This window comes from Ruditapes philippinarum, unplaced genomic scaffold (genome assembly GCF_026571515.1).
Source record: "Ruditapes philippinarum isolate M1 unplaced genomic scaffold, ASM2657151v2 ctg626_1_1_1_1, whole genome shotgun sequence".
Lineage (NCBI taxonomy): Eukaryota > Metazoa > Mollusca > Bivalvia > Venerida > Veneridae > Ruditapes > Ruditapes philippinarum.
The window spans coordinates 26,663-47,830 of NW_026861189.1; the positions used below are offsets into that span (position 1 = coordinate 26,663).

At 32.2% G+C, this 21,168-nt stretch overlaps 2 protein-coding genes across 2 annotated transcripts; one reads left to right on the forward strand and one right to left on the reverse strand.

Annotated features, from left to right (window-relative positions):
- Positions 1-1,975: 1,975 nt before the first annotated feature.
- Positions 1,976-13,263, forward strand: LOC132714778 (post-GPI attachment to proteins factor 3-like). Its single transcript, XM_060697696.1, has 9 exons — positions 1,976-2,067; positions 6,629-6,827; positions 7,233-7,362; positions 8,602-8,751; positions 9,391-9,453; positions 10,031-10,092; positions 10,757-10,893; positions 11,748-11,949; positions 12,538-13,263. The coding sequence occupies exons 2-9, from the start codon at positions 6,661-6,663 to the stop codon at positions 12,608-12,610; spliced, it is 984 nt and encodes a 327-aa protein (XP_060553679.1). The 5' UTR covers positions 1,976-2,067; positions 6,629-6,660; the 3' UTR covers positions 12,611-13,263.
- On the reverse strand, positions 2,879-5,205 carry LOC132714777 (uncharacterized). The gene is made up of 3 exons (XM_060697695.1): positions 4,834-5,205; positions 4,378-4,728; positions 2,879-4,197 (listed from the first exon to the last, which is right to left on the reverse strand). Exons 1-3 carry the CDS (start codon positions 5,000-5,002, stop codon positions 3,899-3,901), a joined length of 819 nt encoding a protein of 272 aa, XP_060553678.1. The 5' UTR covers positions 5,003-5,205; the 3' UTR covers positions 2,879-3,898.
- Positions 13,264-21,168: the final 7,905 nt, after the last annotated feature.

Genomic DNA, 21,168 nt, shown 5'->3' on the forward strand with positions numbered 1-21,168 from the left:
GCTTTCACGTCACTCAAACAACTTCAAAATGTAAATACAAAGTGAAATCCAAATTGATTTGACATATACGAGTTCGATACAAGTAACTGGTATTGCTTCATAAAGGCAATCATGCCTGTGCCATAAAAGAGCCATAAAAACAGCACCTATTTTCTTGTACTTCAACTTCCATGGGCTTTTTGAATAAACATCGTATAGTAAATAAAAAATTTCGATAGACTTTGCCTTCGACATTCCCGGCTGATTTTGTTGATTTTTAAAGGATGAACAGACTTTGACCTCGAGCTTTAAAACAACTTTGACGGTCAAGGTCAAATTATTGAATTTTGGTTAAGTTGTCATGTTCGGATTTGATTTATGCGTGGATAAAACAAGACTTGTTTCAAAACATACTCGTTGAATAATTTAGAAATGACTGTGAAATTTACTTGACCTTGACAGTCAAGGTAAAATTATTGAACTTTACTTATTTTCTTATCATCTATTTGGGTATTTTCTGAACTTTATCATCTTTTTGTGAAAATGATTCATTCTTGTACAAAATAACAAGACCTATTGAAATAAAAATGAAAAACTTTTTTCTTTAATTTTCTTTCAAAACTTTTTAACTTCAACCGTTTATTTGTTTGCTTTTGCAATAAAAGTAAACAAAAAGTCGAGCGTTGTCCCCGCGTGGCGGTGGCTCTTGTCACTTAAGTAATCTTAAATTTTGCATTCACGTTACTGATCTTGTTCACGAATTCAACCTCACGAGTTCACGATTTCAACTTCACGAATTAACGATTTAACTTCATCAATTCAAAATTTTAACTTCACGAATTCACGACTTCATCTTCACGAATTCAAGATTTCAACTTCATGAATTCACGAATGTGAAATCGGGAATTCGTGAAGTTGAAATGTCTCCATAGGGTTTTTGATAGAACAGAACACATTTTTTTTTACTTAAGCATGTATACAGCTTATCATCAATTATGAAAATATACATTCAATCACATGCAAATGTGCAAATAATAATAATAATAATACTAACTTTATTTACAGAAGGTAACACGTTAAAACATATATACAGATTGTTACACCTTATTTACAATGCGGCCTTCTAATAATAATAATAAAAAAACACACAAAGAAACATAGAAACACACACACAAAAGAACACATATCAATCGAAGAAAATAAAACATGTAAAAGAAATGATTAAATGGTTATCACAATTTTAACATGTATCTTAACACATATACTGAACATTAATATAATTCATTTTATCTATCATTAAACAAAATACTTTCTTCAGTGCATCATTTTAATTTGCAATTTACAAAGTAAAAAAAAAACTTACAAAATTAACAGTCAAAAACTAAAAATTAAGACAGACACCCATTAGTATTAAACAACAGTTAGCGTCGAAATAATAAGGGTTACAAACCCTTATTTAGAATTATATGGTTTTCTTTACAAATTAGGCCGTTTACATATAACTTCACCGTGGCCGATGGGTTTGCAATTCAAATCCCAGTTAAGGCAACACATTTTTTTTTCAAATTGTTTAAGTCAAATAAACAATGAATTGAATATCAGTGTTGCAATTTGTCTTATAGCCAGTTTACTAGAATTAAAACGCTGGAAAGCATTGGTGGCACTATACAAAAACAAATTGGTTTATAATCTCACAACCTTCGCCTTTCTGACATTCTGAGACCCAAACAAATTCAGCGCCTTCTGTGCTTTGATTTTATATATGCCAATCAAAGATGAAAGTCAACCGTTAAAGTTTTATTCTGTGTTGTAAGATAGATGACGTCATTTGAGCTACTTCCGACCCTTGTATGTAAAGGCCCCAGAGCGGGTTATGTAAGAACTTAGAAGGGATGCTGTGATCCGAACTTTGACGGAAGGGGCCGAGAGATGCGATTGGTTTTTGATATGTTTAGTGGTGTTCAACCTCATAATATATATATTTTTTTTTTAACTAGTGTACTGTTACCTAAAACTACGGAAGACTCCAAAGTTGAAAATGCCGAAATGATATCAGTAACAACTGGTCAGCGGTAAAAGAAATGAAAAGTAGAGCATAATTGTTTCATAAACGTTATAAAAACAATTTCATTCATTTTGCTATCTTTAATACAAACGTAAAGTTAAATAATAAAACATGAAATGAAGATGAACAATTGAACCCAAAGGAGAGGTAAAGAAAACAATGAGAATAAATCAGTGTAAATGGAATTATCTAAATTGTGCATTGGTCCGAGATCTTATACAAACATTGCAAAGCAAAACCCTTATTATAGTTAGATATATTAGATATGTATCAATGTTCACAAAAACTTGGCGCGTTGATCGGACAAACTCCTAGGCCCCACAACCCACACACATGAGGATAGACATTATAGTAATGAACCTTTCCTTATGGACCTTAACAAATAATAACCAGGGATTTATACTACAGCCATATATAAACTGCAGTTTCTTTCAAGTAAAATGTTAATATATTTTATAAATGATTGTGAATCAATTTTCGTCATTTCTGATAAGAAAAATATCAGAACTCACAGGAAGGTATCAGGTGCCACTTTTTTACATTTATCAATAACAGGCCTGAGTTACCAGACATGTGGGACCCAGATATATAAGCTAGATAGCTGCCTCACACATGAATTTAAAATTCAGAGTATATGACAGGAGTTGAGGTAAAAAGGTCAGGAATACATGGCATATTGATGATGCAGCACATGTCCTTTCCAGAACTTGCCCAGACCCTGCCATTAACCATTTTAGCAGACATGTTGGCATACATGTCTATGTCCCCGTCAGGAGTTTAGTATTAATTGAAGATAGATAGTAATTTATGGCAGCCCCCCAAGTTGGTAAACGGGTGGGAGTGGTTTCGTCTAACTACCGGTTCGTCTAACTGATCTTATATAGTAAAACAGGTAGTGGTTTCGGCTAACTTAATTTATATAGTGAACAATAGCTATTGTATAATGTATAATGGGCACATTAATTATCGCGGGTTTTAATGTGTGGTTTATCACACATTTTCATGCAATTAAAGACAAGAAAAATTGAAAATTTAAACATATTTTTTATTCTTTTCTTTAGTATAATAATGATATTTACATAAATAATAACACAAGATCTCAGTGAATAAACAACATCATAGAAATATATATACGTTTATATGTACAACCTGAAAAAAAAACTAAAGAGTCAACACAAATTACATTTCACACAAGTTTATTTTTATAATCTATGTTAAACTATATATACACAAATAGTTAAAGCTGAAAAAATGCCTTTAATCGGAATAAAATCGACATATATACTAAAAAAACAAAGCTCGAAAGAGAAAGAATTAATAACAATGCATAAATACATAAAAAATCCACGTACGTAATTATTATAAATAACACATATTTTTTAAATACTTTATTTTTCTCTATATAAACAAATATGAGGTATGCATATTATTCAAAAGAATACGTCATGATTTCTATGTAATAAACAACAATCTGTTTTAATTCTTTATTCACCACTCAATAGATATAAAACTATGATTTAAACGTTTTATTATATTTACATATACATGAATAAATATATATACGTATATACGAAAGTAAAACCTGAAAAAAAGAATAATTTATAAAATTTACACAAATATATACACATTTATACAACCTGTAAAACATATTTTTACTAATGTCAACCTATATTCACAAAAGGTAAAATTTATACCATTATTATTGTAGTAATTGAAGCAACGCATATTTTTTAAATTCTTTATTCATCTCTTTATAATCATGCATAGTATTACAGAGTATACACCATGGCTTTTACGTAGTATTAAGCAATAATTTTTTATTCTTTATTCATCACTTTTTTATATATATGACACTTAAAAATCGTCCTCATAAATCCCGTCGTTGATGTTGTTGGATCCTATTCCGGTAATGTGGCTGCACAGTCTTAGTAGTTGGGAAGTCGTCATCTCATCATCTTCGTACTTGTCCCAGGCGTCGAATAAGGCTCCATGGATTCGGGCGTATCTTTTACGATGTAATCTTGTCAAGAGATGCTGCGAAACTAGACGAATTTGAAGATCAACAACCTCAGCCTCCCTCTTCAATAATGGTAGTAACATGTATAATCCCAAGTCCGCACGTCCTGCTCGTGTGTTGATCCTTCTGTGCCATCCTGTAATGAATAATGTCGAAATAAATGTAAAGTTGATTTAGTAAACATACAACGTCAATGATTTCAAAAATAATTTCCTATAATTTTTTATTTAGAAATATATCAAAATATATCAAAATTCACAAATAGACATTTACTAATATATTAATATATTGTATTATAATTGTTTCAGGATCTTACCTTCAACGTCGTTGTTCGTCCGAACGGTCTCACGGAATACACTCCAGTGAATCGGCTGCCACAAACTACCGTTGATCCACGTCCTCTCCACGTACTCCATCACAGCCAATATTGGTCCACCAACTTCCATAGCCTGGGCCATCAGCTGTCGGAAGGCAGGCGGGATCTGCTCACTAGGAAGAAAAGGCAGGGACATGACCTTACGGAGAAATTCATGTTTGTCCTGCTTATCTTGATATGAGGTGGCAAGACCTTCCGCCTGGATCTTCCGATACAGCCTCTGGTTCCAGTGGAAGACACATCCTTTCAGTACACAACTGGGGAACACATGTCTGATTGCTTGCCAAGCAGCTGAAAAATAAAATGATAAATTTTAATTTTTTAATTAAAATCATAAGTTAATTGAAATGCAGCAATTTTTTTATTACTTATATTCTTTATTAAGAGAATACATACCTGCTTCAAAATCCAACATGAACCACTGGACTTGTGGCTGTCCTAATATTCGGCGGAGGCTGGTCAGAACGGCGACGTAGTCTTCTTTCGATCTTCTTGACATCAGTACATACACCAATGGTACCTGTTTGGCGCTGTCATCTTTCCTCACGAAGGCATGAATAGACATCAGTTGATAGAATGGCCTCTTCACCAGCTTGAACGTCCCATCTATAAACCAACGCGTCGCTTGTTTCAGAATCTGTAACTGGTCCGCTGATTATAGTTACATCTACATGTATATATCTATATATTAATAAATTGAACAGAATGACATAGTCATTAATGGTGATTTCTATGTAATGGAAGACTATATATAGAAAATAAAGAAATTAACGACATACCATACGATTATATGTGTGACCATCACTACTGACGAGTTTCGGTGCCCCACGCTTGGTACCCCCATCTACGAGTTCGAAAGTCAATGGCCTGTCTGGTAGTATTACATCATCTAGTGGAATATCTGTAGGTAATCTAGCGTCAGGTGGGGCCTGCTGTCGGTTGTGGTCTCGTTCTTGGATATGAAAGGATCTGTCTTCTAGGTAGGTTGAATTCGTGTTCATGACGGTTGATTCATCTTCTTGCATCTGGTGGACTTCATCGTCTCGGACAACGTACGTGATGTTCATCAGTTCATCTTGTAATGGAGAATCTGGTGTATTTTCGGGTGCTTCGTTAACACATCTGTCACAGAACCATTCTAACTCTAGCGTTCCGTTTACCATCTGTCGGTACTGGTCTGCCGTCAAACCAGTACTTCCCCCTGAAACAAAAAATAGAAACAATTGTTATATATGAGTCTAAGAAGTTCTCTATATAAGTGCTATCAATAGATTAGAAAATGACAATTGTTGTAAATAAAATTTGTATATTCAATAATTTTTAGATATAACATATATATGCTAATTAAATATAAAGTTAAAGAATTCAGTTCATATTACATTTTAAAAAAACTCAGTTTAAATTTCATTAAGTATTTAACCTAAAATGAAAGTTATTTACCTTTCTTGCACTTCCTGTGCTGCCAGTTTGCGCATCCGTCACAACAAACAGCATGCTGCCGCATGGTGACCATCTCGGAGCAGTTAATACAAGTAAATACGTTATCAGCCATGATTGCTAATGACAGATTCGTAAATTGTTAACCTTTTATATTGATATATCTTGAAGACATGCATCACTTTCATATCTAACTGTGGAACTTTGTTGTCAGTTTTAGGCAAACACGCACGCCTATTACAACATTTCAACACCTTTATGATATATGATTAGTGTTAACTGATCGGCTGATAAGACAAACAAACTTTCTCTGTCATCAATTATAAACAATTGATTTATTTCGTAAAACAAGCCCTAACTAAACAATTAATTTTGCAAACAAAATAATATTGATTTTTTTTGTAATTTATTCTTGACTCAAAAATAATTTATCAAATAACGAAAAAATCTTTTCAAAATAAGTATAATATATAAACATACTTCTACATACTTCTACAATATATTCTGTTCATTAATGATATTTGCGTCTTAAACTAATTATAACAAAATATTGATGATAAAAACACTATATATATGAACCACGTCTACTTTGCCTTTAATTACTATATAACATCTGTTAGACGAAACCACTTTCGCACCTCTTCATAAATTAAGTTAGCCGAACCGGTAGTTAGACGAAACCACCATAATTCTGGTAAACTAATAGAAATATTGCCTGTAGTAGAATTTACAGTAAAATGAATTTACTTTTCAGAATCCATATTTGAGGAAGATTAAGACTTAGCGATGAAAGGTTTTCCGACTTCTGTGCCTTTGAAAATTAGCTTCCTGTTGCTCGTTTGGATTGTAACCAAAGTTACAGCTTCCATTGGGGACAGGTCATATGTGTATCAGAGATGCAACCATCATTGTGAAAATGCAAATTGCACTGGTACACAGTTAAAGATATTCAGGTATTTTGAATACTTTTTCTACTTTTCAGTTAAGTTTAGTTTTAGTTTGATCTTTTTTTTCAACAATCGAAATTTTCTATCTCATTTATATTTTACTCCTAAAATTGTAATAGGGACAAGAAACCAAGATACATATTGCAGGGCTTCCATTAAGTTTGAAAATTTGGAAGACAGAGACTGCAAAATGTCTGCCATTGGAAGTATTTTGAAATAGGTAAAGAAGGAAAAGGGTTATATTTTTTGAAGTCAGAAGCCAAATTCAGGAGTTAATGGCTCCCAAACTTCTAGGCCTTTAACATCTTAAGGCACTCTTGAAAACAGACTAACTTTCTCAACAAAAAATGACTGCCAAATTGATGACAATAGCTTGGTATTTTATTGGAACATGTATATGTTATTTTACAGGGAGCAACAGCCATTCAGTCATAGTTTACTGAGATGGAGTTGTGAGGATGAATGTAAGTACATGTGTATGTGGATCACAGTGGATGCCTTCCGGAAAGATGGACTCAAAGTTCCACAGTTCCATGGCAAGGTAACACTGTCTATATTGTATACATGTGTTCAATATAACTTTCAGAGTCAATGTGGAAATACCATATGGAATGAAATAATTTCTGAAAGTTTGTTTTTATTCTTGTTTAGATATATTTCATGTATTTTCACTTGAAACAAAATAAATAAGAAATGTATTATTCCATCCTTTATCTACATTGTATGTAAATAATTTTTATAATAGCAGAATAGCATCCATTCTTTATCTATTGTCATTGTATGTAAATAATTCTTATAATAGCAGAATAGCATCCATTCTTTATCTATTGTCATTGTATGTAAATAATTCTTAATAGCAGAATAGCATCCATTCTTTATCTAATGTCATTGTATGTAAATAATTCTTAAAAAAGCAGAATAGCATCCATTCTTTATCTATTGTCATTGTATGTAAATAATTCTTATAATAGCAGAATAGCATCCATTCTTTATCTATTGTCATTGTATGTAAATAATTCTTATAATAGCAGAATAGCATCCATTCTTTATCTATTGTCATTGTTTGTAAATAATTCTTATAATAGCAGAATAGCATCCATTCTTTATCTATTGTCATTGTATGTAAATAATTCTTATAATAACAGAATAGCATCCATTCTTTATCTAATGTCATTGTATGTAAATAATTCGTATAATAACAGAATAGCATCCATTCTTTATCTATTGTCATTGTATGTAAATAATTCGTATAATAACAGAAGAGCATCCATTCTTTATCTATTGTCATTGTATGTAAATAATTTGTATAATAACAGAATAGCATCCATTCTTTATCTATTGTCATTGTATGTAAATAATTCTTATAATAGCAGAATAGCATCCATTCTTTATCTAATGTCATTGTATGTAAATAATTCTTATAATAACAGAATAGCATCCATTCTTTATCTATTGTCATTGTATGTAAATAATTCGTATAATAACAGAATAGCATCCATTCTTTATCTATTGTCATTGTATGTAAATAATTCTTATAATAGCAGAATAGCATCCATTCTTTATCTATTGTCATTGTATGTAAATAATTCTTATAATAGCAGAATAGCATCCATTCTTTATCTATTGTCATTGTATGTAAATAATTCTTATAATAACAGAATAGCAGCCAAATTTATTGATGAAACTGAACAAAAGTGCAGGCAGACCTGTCTTTATACTGTTGGCACAGGCAAGGAATTATTACTGCTTTGTTTCACCGAGTATTATTATTGTATTTCAGTGGCCATTTGTAAGGTTGTATGGAATACAGGAACCAGCCTCTATGATATTCTCTGTATTTAATGGACTTGCTCATCTCAGTATCTTTTACTACCGGAAACTGGTACCGTCCTCTACACACATGTACTATGTCTGGCATGGGGCTGCTATTGTAAGTTGTCGTTTTAGCTTTTTTTATCATAAAGGGAAATAACTCTAGTTCTTTTCCAGAAAATTATATACAGTATGTACATTATGTAATAGCTTTATTGCAGTTACTATGTTACTTGACTGGTCTGGAATGAAATTCTGACTATCTTAAAAATGAATTGTAAATCGATATGTGATTATTTGCTTTTTGGTATAATTGTATTCATAGTAAAAATTGTTCTTTCATGTTTTTACACTGAGTGATACAACACTGAATTGCTGTAAAGGTAAAGAATGAAATGATGGTCTTTTGATAAAGGTGATTTTTATCCAGAGGGTATTTTAAAATTCTTAATCCTATGTTTTTCTGATGAATTTGTATTTTTATGGCTAAATCTAGTTAAAAATGTCTAAGCCATTTTGTTTTGATTTTCTGAATTCATAAAAAATTTTCTGGGCTGCGAAATTACAGTTTTAATACGATAAATGGTAGAGTGAGACCTAATATTAATGTTTTGAATTTTGTATATGACATTTTAATACATGTAAATTACATACCAATTTTTCTATTATCATTGAGTACAGAGTACATGTATCATAATTGTAAAATATACTATACAGAGTCGTGTTATTATGACAAGAGTGTATGTTTTATATACAGACAGCCATGAATGCATGGACGTGGTCTACAATATTTCATTGTAAAGATACAGACTTCACAGAGGTAGGCTGCTGGTATATTTCTATATCTTGTATGTAAAACAGTCAGGTAAAAGTGAGTTCAATTCATGTCCAATTACCTTATTGGTCCAGCCATGGATGTGAATTATTAGAAAGTAAAATCTTGCAAGCTGAGGAAGTTTTTCATTTTAAGCCTAATAATCAACAGCTGTGGAAAAAATTGGAGTACAGCTACTTTATCTGTATAGGTTGATATCAAATTTCATATTTATTTAACATTTGTATGCCCCTACTTATGGGCACAGATAGATTTGCCCTTTTCTTGTCAGTTTCACTCTCAAACTGTCCTGTTGTTATTCCATAGACTGTCGAAAGAATCAAATATGGGGCATCTGTGTCCAATGGGTGCATTTTTAGTTTCACAAAAAAAGGACAAAAATAAACAGACATAAAAATTAAGATTAAAACTTCCAAGCAAAGTTATTTAGTGGGGCTAGTTACTAACAAATATTTACTTTGAATTTGGGATTTTCACTAGCTCAATACCTAATCTGCTAGTCTTTTTATGTCAAATTTTTGCTAATTGAAATATTTGAACAGTTTGTATTTTAATGTTTCAGAAAATGGATTATTTTTGTGCCTTTTCAATTGTGCTTTACAACACATTTACTCTGGCGTGCAGGTATGTTGCTCTTTAATAAACATTTTAATTCTATAAAGCTTTAAGAAATAAAGGAATACATTTTCTTCTACCACTAATGCTATGAAAGTCATCTGGTGTAGTAAGATCAGCACTAGTCAGGTGGAGGAAGACTGTAAGTTCCCCTCCATGTTTTCTTGTAAGCACCTGAGTAAAGCTTAACAAATATTTTAATAAGCTAGCTGGATAGCCTCTTTTGAGATAATCCAAATGTACCTGCAGATATATTACCTTAGTAAAGCTAAAAACAAATGCTTGTTAAGCTAGCTGGATAGCCTTCTCTTGAGACAAACCAAATGGAGATACAATGTTTGAACCGTAATTGGTGAGGGACAAGTCATTTTAAAGCTTGTTACCTTAACCACTGTGCCAGGATGGTCTTTACTTTTAAAAGTTCCTGTATAACCAAACACTGTCAGATATTCTCTATCTAAATATTTCTTATTCATTCTTAATATTTGATGTAACAAAAATAAAAAATTACCTTCAAGTTTAGAGTGTCGCTTATCTGAAAAAAATTATCCAAAGAATTAGACAGTGTTAGCATTATTGATAGATGGTCAGTCTAGGATCCTTATGCATTCATGTTTTGATATATATTATGATATTTTTAGTCTTATTTCTACATAAGTGGGTGTTATTTTAGGGTACTAGGTACTGGGACAATGTACAGACCAGCCCTTGTAGGCCTAGCATGTGTGACTTTATTTATTCAACATGTGTCATACCTAACATTTAACAAGTTTGATTATGGCTACAACATGCAAGTTAATATAGGAGTTGGTAAGATCTTTATTTTTAACTTGACTATTCAATATTATTATTATTATTATTATAAAGTACTCACCCTATCATCAGGGGGCACACTTTGGTTAAGTTTTTTTTTTATACAAGTTGGTTTTTTCAAGACTACTGAAGAGAATGGGTTGAAACTTCACACAATTATGTGAGTGGTAGTGTAGTGGTTAAGGTGTCTGCCTCTCAATCTGTAGATCATGGGTTCGAGCCCTAATCGGGTCACAACCATGTTTCTTCATATGACACCAGTAGTGGTTGGATCCAGGAAGCATACTGGAAAGTGATTAATATAAGTTGCAAGAACTTGTTTCACAATCAAGCTTAAATAAATATGTTTAAACCAAATCTTATGTGATAGTAAAATAGGAGGTCCATAACATTTGACTGCCCCTTTTTGAACTATGTAAATTCTACATTATCCAGACTCTTGATTTACTATCAAGCACTGAAAATAGTCAAACAGTCTTACTGAAAGCTCTTGTTCTGTCACAGATTGGAAGTGTTTATCCCTTCATGCATTTGGGAAAATACATCATACATGTATGCTTAATAGCCTTAAATATTTTTCTTACCGGTACTGTGAATAACCTGCTTGCATAAAAAAATCTCAGTGCACAAAAACTCTAGGATAAAATAATTTAAATGCCTTGTGATGTTAGATTTAACCATTTGCAAGGATATAGGACAAACTTTTAACTCTATCTAAACAAGTAACATTAAGTGAGATATAGGGTTTATTGCAGGAAAGCCTGGCAGTTTGCTTGTACAGATTCTGATAGTTACTGCCTTGAACAAAATTTTAGATGATAATAATCTAATTTCACTCTGTCTGTTTTCAGCTGTATGTAACATGATAGGCTGGCTAATATGGTGTTTTACAATGAGACGGAACAGGTTTGTGTGGAAGGCTGTAGCTTCTATTGTTGGTATACAACTTTTGTTATGCCTCGAGCTTGGAGATTTTCCACCATTCTACTGGATTTTAGATGCCCATGCATTGTGGCATGCTGGGACATGGCCTCTAGCTTTCTTGTGGTATAGGTAGGTTCCAAATCTTTATATACTAGGGTTGTTCCAAAAGTTTGCATTACAAAAACATTCCATTATAAAAAATATTATGTATTTTTTTGCAGTTTTGAGATCACATACATATTTACCATCTGCATATCTAGCCACAATTTTGATAATCTATGACTGGGTGATAGGGAGTGTCTGTTGCCAAGTGGTTAAGGTCGTTGACTTCAAACAACTTGCCCCTCACCCCTGTGGGTTCGCATCCTGACATCTTTCATGTGAGGAAGCTATCCAGCTAGCTTACGGAATGTCGGTGGATCTACTCGGGTGCCCGTTCATGCCTGAAATAATGCACGGAAGGGCACCTGAGGTCTTCTTCCACAAGCAAAGCTGGAATGTCGCCATATGACCTATACTGTGTCAGTGTGACGTAAACCAAATCAAACAAACAAACTGGGTGATAGTTTGTTGTATTATGAAATCTTTTTAAATTGAAAGTTTGAAAGATTATAGAAAAAGCTGACAAATACAGCATGAATTATAACAATATTGTTAATCTTATCTATTGTTTTAAAGAAACAATTAAATAACCAAACCAAATTTGCTTTCTTTTAGTTTTATCATTGATGATGCCAAGTTCATACAGAAAACTAAACCAGAAAGAGTTTTGCCAAGCAAAATAGACTGATTCAATGTACAACAATCTGTTTTAATCATAGTAACCAGGATGTAGTGTATGTTTAAAGACTGATTCTATATACAATGGACTGGTTATGGTCTCAATTACTAAGTTGTGGACTGGTTTTTCAGACTGATTCTATGTGCATGAGACTGGTTATAGTTAAAGAAACTTGGATGTGGACAAGATCTTTCAGACTGGTTCTATGTACAATGGACTGGTGCCAGATTTTCAAGCTATATAAATTACAGTCAAAATTTAAATCAGAAGTTTTTTTTGAATTGTGAGTTTTGGCAATTGGATACCAATTGCTCCATTCTGACAAAGTATGGATTTCATAGATTTATATATTGTGAAAATCAACTGAAATCCATATATGCTATTAAAAGAGTCCATATATGGTATGAAAGAAATGATCCCATGTAACTTTAATGTTTTAAAAGTGAAAAGTGTGTTGAAAAAAATGTTCATGAACTATCTAATGATCAAAATGTTTTATGTATTCAAGAATTGGTGCCATTTTGATAATATTTTCAAAGATCAGATTTTATCTGTATGTTTTTATGAATGTTGCGAAAATCTTCATTTATTATATACATTGTATTTCAGGTTTTTGAGGATTGTGCAATCAATTATTTAAAAACAACTCATGTCCTATTACAAGTATACTGGTCAGAGAGATAACTCCGACGCATAGATAACCCCGACACTTGATAAGTATAATTGTTATAGCTTTGTTTTTCAACAAACAAGCACATGATCACCTAATAGTATAGAATGTGATTCTTTATTATAATTTGGTAAACTGTTTAATGTTTTTCAAATAACCTAAACTTTTTGTAGGCAAAACTGCTTCAAAACGTTCTTTTTACTAAATTACAATAAGGTAGTTAGAAATGTATTGACCACAGGCCACTGTCTTGGGAAAGATTGTTAAAAAATTGTTTAAATATTTACAAAAAATAGATAAACCATATAAGATGTAAAGATAAATTATTGATGCTGATTTTCCAGTCTTTTTTTACTTAAAAATTTAAGTGTCGACTTTATCTACTGTTGTGGGGTAAAAAGACTATGTTTTGTATACCTCATTCAAGACCTTAAAGAAGTACCAGATTCCATTTCCATACATAATTTTTGTAGTGTAATGTAAAGTCTTTGAACTGAACTTTGCTTAGGTGGTTCAATATTTAAAATATACTGAAAGATAATTAAAATATTGCAAAAAAATATGTGATTTAGTGTCGGAGTTATCTCCTCCAACCAGTAGCCGTATGTTGTTTTTTTTTTCCTTTTTTTATTAGAATGCACAATTTTGTTAAAATGTTTATGTTTGTAATGTACTCAAGTACATGTATGCTAATTTTGATGTGATATGAATATTTTAAAAGTGCTATGTTGCAATCTTTTGTTTAGTTATAGAGCACTTTCTGTAACAATTTTACAACACCTGTTAAGAGCCTGTGAACAAATGATCTATCACCAAAATTTATATAATGATTGTTACAGATTTATATCATCTTGTTAAATTTCTGGCAGTAATATAACACAACAAAGTGCCTTATTATCCCCCGCCGATGGAATCGGGAGGGGGATATAGTTTTGGCGTTGTCCGTCCGTCCTTCCGTCCGTCCGTCCGTCCATCTGTCCGTCCGAATTTCGTTTCCGGAGTAGTTCTCTGCAACTAATGGCTGGAATTCAACGAAACTTTATGGGAATGTTGATCAGCATGTGAAGTTGTGCACCTGGGTATTTTCGTCTGGATATTTTTAGTATTTTTAGAGTTATTGCCCTTGACTTAGTAAAAATTTTTTTTTCGTTTCCGGAGTAGTTCTCTGCAACTAATGGCTGGAATTCAACGAAACTTTATGGGAATGTTGATCAGCATGTGAAGTTGTGCACCTGGGTATTTTTGTCTGGATATTTTTAGTATTTTTAGAGTTATTGCCCTTGACTTAGTAAAAAAAATTTTTTCGTTTCCGGAGTAGTTCTCTGCAACTAATGGCTGGAATTCAACGAAACTTTATGGGAATGTTGATCAGCATGTAAAGTTGTGCACCTGGGTATTTTCGTCTGGATATTTTTAGTATTTTTAGAGTTATTGCCCTTGACTTAGTAAAATTTTGTAATTTTCAACTTGTGTTGCATGTAACTCAAAAAGTATTTGACCTAGAGTCATGAAACTTTACAGGAATGTTGATCAGTATGTGTAGTTGTGCACCTGGGTATTTTCATCTGGATATTTTTAGTATTTTTAGAGTTATTGCCCTTGACTTAGTAAAATTTTGTAATTTTCAACTTGTGTCGCATGTAACTCAAAAAAGTATTTGACCTAGAGTCATGAAACTTTACAGGAATGTTGATCAGTATGTGTAGTTGTGCACCTGGGTATTTTCGTCTGGATATTATTAGTATTTTTAGAGTTATTGCCCTTGACTTAGTAAAATTTTGTAATTTTCAACTTGTGTCGCACGTAACTCAAAAAGGATTTGACCTAGAGTCATGAAACTTTATGGGAATGTTGATCAGCATGTGTAGTTGTGCACCTGGGTATTTTCGTCTGGATATTTTTAGTATTTTTAGAGTTATTGCCCTTGACTAAAAAAATGTTTGCAATTTTCAACATGTGTCGCATGTAACTCAAAAAGGATTTGACATAGAGTCATTAAACCTTATTGGAAAGTTGCTCAGCATATTTAGTGTGTTCCTGGGGTTTCGCTTGTGGATTTATCCAGTATTTGTAGAGTTATTTCCCTTGACTTAGTAAAAACTGTTTCATTATGTTGTTATTTGATCCTTGAGTGTTAGAATCGACCAACTTTACAGGAATAATGATCAACATCACTAAATTACAGGAATAATGATTCACCTCACTGTGAAGCTATGAACCTGGGACTTTGCATGTGGATTTTTTTCAGTTTTGTTAGAGTTATTGCCCTTGAATAACAGTAGTATAAATTTGCAATTTTCAACTTGGGGTTTGCTTGGGGATTTATTCAGTATTTGTAAAGTTCTTGCCCTTTACTTAGTAAAAAGATTTTTAGTTTTCAAAAAATATTTGACCTAGACTAAGAGTCATAAGATTGACAGAACAGTGGCGCGGTGGGGGCACCCGTGTCCTATGGACGCATTTCTAGTTTTTATTAAAGAAGAATTAAAATGATTTGTTACAATAACATTTAAAAATATTTGAAAATTGTGAGAACCCTTCTTTATGCCTTGAATATGGCAATGAAGTCTGGAGATTAAGATGTTTTTACATCTAGGTGAGCTATTGTGATCCCCCACCGTCCGTTGTCGTGCGTCGTCAGCAATTTTTTTAAACAACATCTCCTCAGAAACAAATGACTGCACAGCAACCATACTTTACAGGAATGATCCTAGGGTGGTCCCCTGCCAAAGTTAATCAAATGGTTCCGGTCTGTTGCATAAGTAGGTCACAGGGCCAGAAAAGGAGTTTCAAAAATGCAAAATTAAAAAATCTTGTCTGAAAGTACAAGGCCTAGAGCTTTGATATTTGGTATATGATATAACCTATAGGTCCTCTACCAAAATTGTTCAAATTTTAGCCCTGGGGTCAAAATTGGCCCCACTCCAGGGGGTCATAGATTTTCCTTATATGTATATAGTGAAAACTTAAAAATTCTTCTTGTTTGAAAGTACAAGGCTTCAAGTTCAAAGAATATTACAGTTTATGCCATGATTAATATATAAATAAAGCCTTATGTCTTCAGTTGTTGTGTTAATAATAACCAGTACTCGGCGGGGGATATAAATTCAACGAATTTGCTTGTTCATTACTTTATTATCATTGTATTGTTTAAAGTTACATGTAATAGTTTAACACTTAGTCTGCTGGAATCCAAAGTAATAAGTTGTTGCCACCGATATTGTACCAGGTCAACTCGTGCTGCTGTTGGCTAGTATTAATTTATCATCTTGATTTTTCTATAAATTGATAATGGATAGTAAGTAGTTTCGAAAATTGAACCTGGAAAAAATTATTTCAGGAATTTTATAGTTTAATGGTTATTTTCTGATAAAATATGTTTGGTTGATTTTAATATCAAAATAATAAGATTTGGCAGCCAGCCAAGAATGAACAAATAGATTTGCAGGCCCGTTCTAACTATTTAATGATGACATGCTAGCACAATTAATTCTTAATACTAAACAAATAGTTTTATTCTTGTTGTTGTAGTACTGTATTTATACAGGATTTCATTGAACATTGTCAGGCGATAAAGCCAGTGTCTTTCAATTCAGTATTTTATAGTCATTTTATATTATATTTTTTCACGATAATGATAGAAAAAATATTGTTATATAGAAACTATTCATATCAGTTACGTAGCAAAAATACCATGATAAAATGATTTTCCTCATATAATCTGACTTGATCTGTGTGACACACCAGAGTTAAATTGTTATATCCCCTTGTACCTGCTGAATTTATAAAATTATCTTCTGCTGATTTGAATTTACAACAGACCATTGTAAATATGAATGCTTCAACATAATGAATTATTTTAGTTTTATTTTGGAGTACATGTATTCTTAATTGACCAAATTAGAAGCTTATCTATAAATGTGTGAATTTTTCTTTTAGTTTAATACATGTAACTTGATGTGCAAAATGACAGTTATTGATTTAGATTTTTATGTTTTCTTGACAAAAAGATCTATGTAAAATGATAATTTTGTTACAATAGAAGTGATAAAATTAATTGTTGTGAATTATTTAGAAATGATTATAATTCTTAGTGTGTCATATGAAAAATTCACAATGTTCAGTAAGTGTTCAGGTGCCCGGTAATTTAATCATTAAGGTTAAAGGTCAGAGTTTTAAGTTTAAAAGCATCTGAATGAGCTAAGGGCTTGTTTGAAAAGGAATTTATGCAAAATTTGACTTCAGTCGATAAGCATCTAAAATGTTTCCAAATTCATAATTACAATGTTTATAATACACATGTTTGCCCTTTCTAAAGAAAGTAAAAAATATATATTTATTTTATAAAAATATATTTATTTCCGAAGCTTAATGTTTCTTTAACCCATTGCTTCATGAGCATTTTGTGAAAAATGGCTGTTTTCATTGAAAAGTCTCCCGTTACAAGTTCAAATTGCTATAATACTATAAAAACTGCTTCAACACTAATCAAACTTGGCACAAATGTTGACTGGACCATTGTCCTTGCAACAAACATGCTCAGGCTTAAATTTTCTGTTACCATGGCAACGAGGGGACATCTCAAAATTGCCAAAAATCACTATTTTGCGTTGATTTTTTCCATCAAAATTGATTTCAAAGTGCTGCAACTTCTCAATGGATTGAGATAGAGTCAAATGCTTTTCAGCGTTGGTTACACGTTACCTTATGATCAATCTGGGGTCATTTACAGCCTCTCACAAGTCCAAAATTTTCTTGGCGATGAGGGGGACTCCGCCCCCCTTCAAACCCCCCAAAACAGAAGGGGGCACATCCCCCTTCTGGCAACCCCCTGATGTATCTTTTGGTTGGGGGGCCGCGCCGAAAAAAAGGTCACTTTTTTAACAACATTTCTCAAACTAAAACAAGTGTTTGGGGCCTAAATAAGGCATTTTTTCATCATTTGAGACAACAAAAAAGGGGGGGGTGAAAAAGGCGTTAAAAGGCGTGTATATGAAGTAATGGGTTAAGAGAAACAAATATATAGCAAGAGATACTATTTGAAAATATTGACATTCCATACATGTACTTTACCTTTCATCAAGCATTTGATACATGTTCTTATCAAGTGACCTTGACTCATTTTTGTTACTTTATTGTGTTGTACATGTGCATGTAATGTTAATGTTGTTAATTTTCTTGTTTCTTCAATCATGTTCATTAATTCTAATATCTTAAATGTTGAAGAATGAAATCTAAACTAGTAGTTGATAAAGCCTGTGCTTGGGGGCCGGTGAGATAGATATAATATTATTTATGATCTCTTATAAACAGATTTGAAGATATATTATGCTCAAAGAAAAAAAAAAAAAGATAATTACTATAATTATAGTCTCTTTTGAACTGTAAATGAGCATCATTTGAATACACACAGAGAAAATATGTTACGTTTTAAACCCTACACCTACAGGTAATCACAGTATGATTTCAGAGTCTCAAAACAATACTGGCAGTTTTTATAAGAATTTATAAGAATAGACCAAATAAATTTAACAAGTCATAAGAAATGCAGCTTCCCAAACGTAGTTTATACATTTACTTATTGGAATTACTTTAGATATATTGAGGAAGGATGTACTAGAGTTCAATATATTTCTGAAATAAAAATATTTAACCCAAAGATGAACATAGTATAATTATCATTTCAAGAAGGAATCTGCAATATTTAGATCTTTTTCTCGCATAGGACGTTGAATTACTTTCCTAATTATGAAAACTTATATTTTCATTTAGCACTTTTTTCCTATACAAGTAGTTGCATATGAATTAACAACTTCGTTCATAACACCAAAATGATGTCATCCTAAGAACCCAATTCATTCATCAATGGTGCGGAGGAATGACGTCAATTAAAGCATGCGACTTGTCTAACTTAGGGGTAAGTAGGACAGGTTTTTCATGCATAGCAGACTGGTATTTACGCGAGTTTCACCCATGCCGGAAATTTCATCCGGCATAGGGGGAGCCAGATGAGTCACGTGCCAAACAACGTCATTTTAGCGCATTTTATGTACGGACCGCGTTAAAATGACGTTGTTTTAGAAGGGAAATATGTGCTTAGGATGACGTCATTTCACCGTTGTTATTAAAGTTGTAAAGTTCATACGCTTTTGTGTGAAAATAGTTATGGATGAAATGACTTTAATTTCCATAAACATATATCATATTGAGGTAAACCATTTTAAATATGAAATAATATGGCAGAATATGCAAGAAAAAATATCTGACATGTTTGCAGTTCCGATAGGAATATCCTTCCCTTGAGAACTCGCCCATGGGCGAGTCCCTCGGACAGATATTCCAGTCCGAACCGCAACATATGACAGACATTATTATTTTAGCACCTGTGTTAGAAGTAGATAATCCTGTCTGATATGCGAGAAAAAAAAAAGAATGGTAAAAAATTTGTTCTTTGGTTAATTGATGTCATATGATTTGTAAGCATTCCAATTTTATGCTGTGCATATATACCGGTAATAATGAACTTGAGTTTCCTGTCTGTTTGATAGAGGAATAATGTGAAGTGTGTTCGAATAATAGTTACAAATGAGTTAAATGCAAGTTCATTTTAAAGGACAATGAAGGTCAAAGATACAAAAAAGTTTTTTTATGGACACAGTCTCAAAGACAACTCTGTATTGAAAATGATAAAAATGTTGCACAGTTCTTATGTGTGTTAGTAAATGTTTGTTCCTTTTCATCCTGTTTATGTTGTTTTATTACATGCTTTTCGGTGGTTTATTGAAATATATCAGTGATATAAAAACTGGTAATTTCACTGTTTGAAACAGTGAAATTACCACTTTGATAATTTCACTGTTTTTGAATTTAAGCCCCTTACGTTGTTTCAGTGAAATACCAGCGTGCACAGAACTGGGTACCAACTTAATGACGTGACGTCGTAAATGACGTCACGTATTATTATTTGGCGCGCTTTTCATTCAGTATTAGGTTTAATGTCTTTTTAAAACCTTTCTTTGCATATAATAAAAAGAAAATTTGTTTAGTTTAGTGTAAGATAGAAATATATTTCACCTTGTGAACACCAAAAGTTCATATTTCACTCGTGGCTGCGCCACTCGTGAAATATACCTTTTGGTGCTCACTCGGTGAAATATATTCCGATCTTACACTGAACTAAACAAATATCCTCTATTTATTACATGTTTTGCAGTAGATTACTGAATTATAACGGTTAATTATATTCTGATAATTTCACAGTAATGATTACAAAATATAATTTCACAGTAGCCGAACTATATTTGGCGTAAAAATAAAATATTTATCATTAATGAATTTTTTTTTTTCAGCGGAAATGTAGTCAATCATGATAAAAAATGTACGTGATAACTGTAGTTCGTAAATATTTACGAACGTTGTGCTGAAAAACATCTAAAATCTAAAAATAATCATGGAATTATATTTTGCTTCAACATTGTGACGTCATTATTTGATGACGTCATGAAGATAAGAGCATGACGTAACGCGGCAAAAATCAGTAAAATGGTGTAAAAATCGTTAAAAAATCATGAAATAAACAGAAAATTTGTTTGTTTTAGATGTAAGATCAAATAATATTTCACTCGAGAACCCCAGCTATTATATTTTCACTCGTGGCTACGCCACTCGTGGAAAATATTGCATCTGGTGTTCACTCGGTGAAATATTTTTCGATCTTACACTGAAACAAACAAATATCCTCTATATAATACATGTACATTTGTATTTGTTTTGCCGTTCTCTGTATGTTTTTGTATTTTTTCAAGTTGTCTTTAACCAGTTTTATCAGAAGTTTCCTAAAATCAATTGTTTTTGTATTCCTGACTTTTTAAAATAAATATTTTATTACCATATTCTT